This window comes from Cnephaeus nilssonii (assembly GCF_951640355.1).
Source record: "Cnephaeus nilssonii genome assembly, chromosome: 17".
In the NCBI taxonomy this organism is placed as follows: domain Eukaryota; kingdom Metazoa; phylum Chordata; class Mammalia; order Chiroptera; family Vespertilionidae; genus Cnephaeus; species Cnephaeus nilssonii.
This window is the reverse complement of record NC_137088.1, coordinates 7,318,207-7,321,853: the sequence shown is the minus strand read 5'-3', so window position 1 is coordinate 7,321,853 and position 3,647 is coordinate 7,318,207. Positions and strand designations below refer to the sequence as shown.

Here is a 3,647-nt window from a genome sequence, read left to right as displayed (position 1 = left end):
GTTCCCTAACCTCGAACCCGCAACTTTTTGGTGTATGGGATGATGCTCCAATCAACTGAGCCATCCGGCCCCGGGCTACCTCACATTATTTTTTAAGATTTAACACTATATTCTGGCAGATTCTGTCCCCTGGCTGAGTTTATACTCCTTGTTTCTATTCTTATTTTTAAGTCAGTAAATGAAGAACACAAGGTACATCTAACAAATGTTATCTTCTCACTTTGGTTTTAACAGAAGCTGAAGCTAATTAGAAAGAATACTTACAGAATGAGAACACCAATTATGAAAGACAAAAATATATGTGCATCTTGTTTAGATTTGAGACCCTAACTGCTCACAGAAGAATTCATAGATTTTATTGTTAAGCTGCAACATACATGGTTTAATACAACAAAAAACATTTAATCAAGTGAAAAGTAATAAACTGAACAATAAACAAATAAACACTCAAAACAAAATATTTTCCATTGGAAACATGTTAAGATGAATACGGGGTTTCGTTACCATCTTACTGCAATTTTCTTATGTGTTTCTAGCCTACATACCCCATGTTTTCTGTAATCATGCAGATGTGAATGGAAGTTTGAATGATTAAATAAATGAAAAGTCCGTTTACTGCAGAGAATCATTTCACAAGGCAGCCAAACTGGATTTAGAGAATAAAATTCAAGAAATTCTCCATGTATTTAGGTTCATTTTAGAATCCATGAACCTTAAGCTGTTCCTCCTTGACAATGCCAACCTGCAAAATAAAACTTAATTTAGCAGAATCACTCCAAGGAATATATAAATTCACCCCTAAGAAAACATGGAGCAGCCATTAAGAAGCAGCATTGCTAATAGCTTATCACATTTTTTTTTGGTGGCACCAACTGTTAACAACAGTTCCACTCACATTTGAATGCCTCGACATGCCAAAAAACACCGTGTAGCAGCAGGAATGATCCAGCCATTCTAATGACAAAGCATCCTCAAGGATGTACACAAAGCACCCAGTCACTCACCTCCAAGAGAAACTGGCAAATGTTTTTTCTTTGGTCACCTTGAAGCTGAATAACCTCTCCGTATTCGGGATGTTCAATCACAGTACCATTACAGGCAAATTTCTGGAGAAGTATGTAAATGTTCAACAGAACAGAGTCAAATACAATGATGTTTTATTTTCACCAAAAGACTAAAATTAACTACTCCGTAGCCTTGACTACGTTTATGAAACAAGTTTGTCCCCTGTAATCCCCAACACTCCCAAGGTAATGTGAAATGAACCAGCAGGTCACATAATAAAGGCAATGATGTTACTTGGACCATCAAGAACTAAATTGTTTCACGTGTTGCTTGAAGGCCATGTAAATCTTGTTTTAAGACGGGAGACCTGACATCAACATCTGATTGTTCAAAGTGAGAGAATGAACAGGGCTTTCCTGGACCCAATCATTTTCAACCGCACCGATAAAGGTGCGAACCATCATCCGATGCAGAGGTGCGCATCAGTAGCTCCCATTTTTAAGCTCTCCCTTCTAGCACCTTTACCTTTTTGAAAGCTTTCACAAGTTTCTTTTTGTCATAATCATCTGCGATGCCCTGAACAGTGGTCAGCGTCTTCCTGCCGTTGCGTTGCTGGATTCTTATATGAATGTAATCCTCAGTCCCTGCCGGGAGTAAGTCGTCACCCTTAGTTGCATCAGCAAAGGGGTCTGCAAAGGGAGACAACGACCCATCAAAAGCAGAAAATACCGTTTCGTGGTTCATTTCCAGGTACACGGTAGACTTCACAGTCTATAGACAGCCGGCCCAGAAGGTTCTAGTGCCTCTGCTCTTTTCGCGGGTGGGGATGGGGGAGGATGGTGGGGGGGGGCGTCAATAAAACCTCCAAGGTGCTCCCACAAAGAGAGGACACTGTGCATAGGCACGTCCATGGATATTCGGGCAGAAAAACCTTGTTCTAGGCAGATAACGTTACCGTTGAGCACGGCCCGCTACGGAGACATTAAGACCTTATTTTACAGCCGCTATAAAAATGTGCGTCACCTCGATGACATGCTGATGACAACAGAAACATTCAAATCCCCCAATCATCTCGGCGGAGAGGTGCCGTGCAAAAAGGAACAACAAAAACACGTATCCATATACACACACACGTGTGTGTGTGTGTGTGTACATCAAGGGGCGTCATTTGACACACGACTAGCCCCGCGGAGAAATGGGGACCCCGTGGCCCCTCTGAGGTCTGTCTCCGCATCTTGCACTCAATGCCCCCCGACACCTGCTCCCCAGCGGCTCCGACCCCGGATGGACGCCGATCCCCGAGCCCGGCATCGCCTCAGCGAGCGGCGGGGCAAGGCGAGGGGTCGCCGGCGGGCCGCGGGGATGTCGGGGGCCGCGCCGGGGGCCGCGGGCAGCAGGGCTGGGGCTGGGGGCCCGGCCGGCTCGGGGAGGGGTCTCCGGGGGACCAGTCGCCATTTTCTGGGCGCCGAGACAAAGCCCCAGTCGGGGTCCCGGGGGGCGGGGAGGGGGCCTGGGCAGGGGCAGGGGCGGCGGGCCGGCCGAGGGCGGCGGGGGGCCGGGCGGGGACGGCGGCCGCCGGATCTTACCGAAAGATTGGAGGTTCTGGATAGTGGACATGCGATACTAATGTGAGGCCGGTGAGGGGATAAAATTCCTGCGGGGCCCGCCCGGATCACCGTGTCAAGAGGCTGTAGTGGCGAGAAAACGGAAAAGGAAAGAAATGCTTCGCCCCGGGGCTGGGATTCGGCTGGAGTGGCGGCGGCGGCGGCAGCCGGGAGGAGGCGGAGGAAGAGGCGGCGGCGACGGAGGCGAGGACGCGACAGAAGAGGCGGCGCTGCGGCTTCTCCGACAAAATGGCCGACGGAGACTATTTAGCCGAGCCCGCCGCCCCGCCCACGTGCTCGCCCGCGCCAGGAATTCTGGGGCTTGTAGTTTCCCGGCGGCAACAGCCCTCGGAGAGCCTGGGGCCGGTGGGCTTCCGGGACCGCGATTCCCAGCAGGGAGTTCGCGGTCCAGCGCTGACCCGCAGGACCAGAACGGTCCAGGTGGGTGCAGCGGTACCCGCGGGAGCCCGCGGGTTTGGGCTATCCTCTCCGCACAGTGGTGGCAGTGCTGGGGGATGCTCTCCATCGGTCACCCTGGAGGCCGGGCTAATGTAATAAAATTGGGGGGGGGGGGGGGCGCAGGAGCACAAGCCCTGAGCCCCCTCCTTTTGACTCGATGGCCGCCCCTTAGCATCTCCCACATCGAAATTCCAGCCTCTCCTCCCCCCGCACCCCCGCGTTGCTGGAGCCCCATTAGTCCCACCGAGGTTCGAGGTGGGAGCCTCCCCTCCCTCCCCGCAGGGTGGGGCCGCCTCCCCATTCCCTAGCGCGGTGGCCTTCCAACTCCTGCGTGCATCTCAGTTTCCGGAGGTCAGGGGTGTGACCCGAGAATCTGCAAATCTAGCAAGCTCCCGGGGGTCAGGATGTGCCAGGCGAACATACCAGAAAACCAGCCTGCCGATTTGAACACAGAACCTTGAACAGGATAGGTGCCTTACAGAAAGTGAGGGTGAACTCCCCCCAAAGGTTAACTGATGGAGAGTCAGGTACCAGAGACTGGATCAAGCTACACACAGAAAAACAAACCGGAACTTTGGG

The 3,647-nt window shown here is 51.6% G+C and overlaps 1 protein-coding gene across 1 annotated transcript; it reads right to left on the bottom strand.

Annotated features, from left to right (window-relative positions):
* Positions 1-334: 334 nt before the first annotated feature.
* EIF1B (eukaryotic translation initiation factor 1B) lies at positions 335-2,854 on the bottom strand. Its single transcript, XM_079795483.1, has 4 exons — positions 2,592-2,854; positions 1,531-1,694; positions 1,005-1,106; positions 335-742 (listed from the first exon to the last, which is right to left on the bottom strand). Exons 1-4 carry the CDS (start codon positions 2,620-2,622, stop codon positions 698-700), a joined length of 342 nt encoding a protein of 113 aa, XP_079651609.1. The 5' UTR covers positions 2,623-2,854; the 3' UTR covers positions 335-697.
* Positions 2,855-3,647: the final 793 nt, after the last annotated feature.

Coding starts and splice junctions, on each gene's coding strand:
- EIF1B (XM_079795483.1), bottom strand. CDS start 2,622: ATGTCCACTATCCAGAACCTCCAATCTTTCG. Junction 1,695..2,591: donor CCAGAACCTCCAATCTTTCG/GTAAGATCCGGC, acceptor CTCCCTTTGCAG/ACCCCTTTGCTGATGCAACT. Junction 1,107..1,530: donor TTGTGAAAGCTTTCAAAAAG/GTAAAGGTGCTA, acceptor ATACTTCTCCAG/AAATTTGCCTGTAATGGTAC.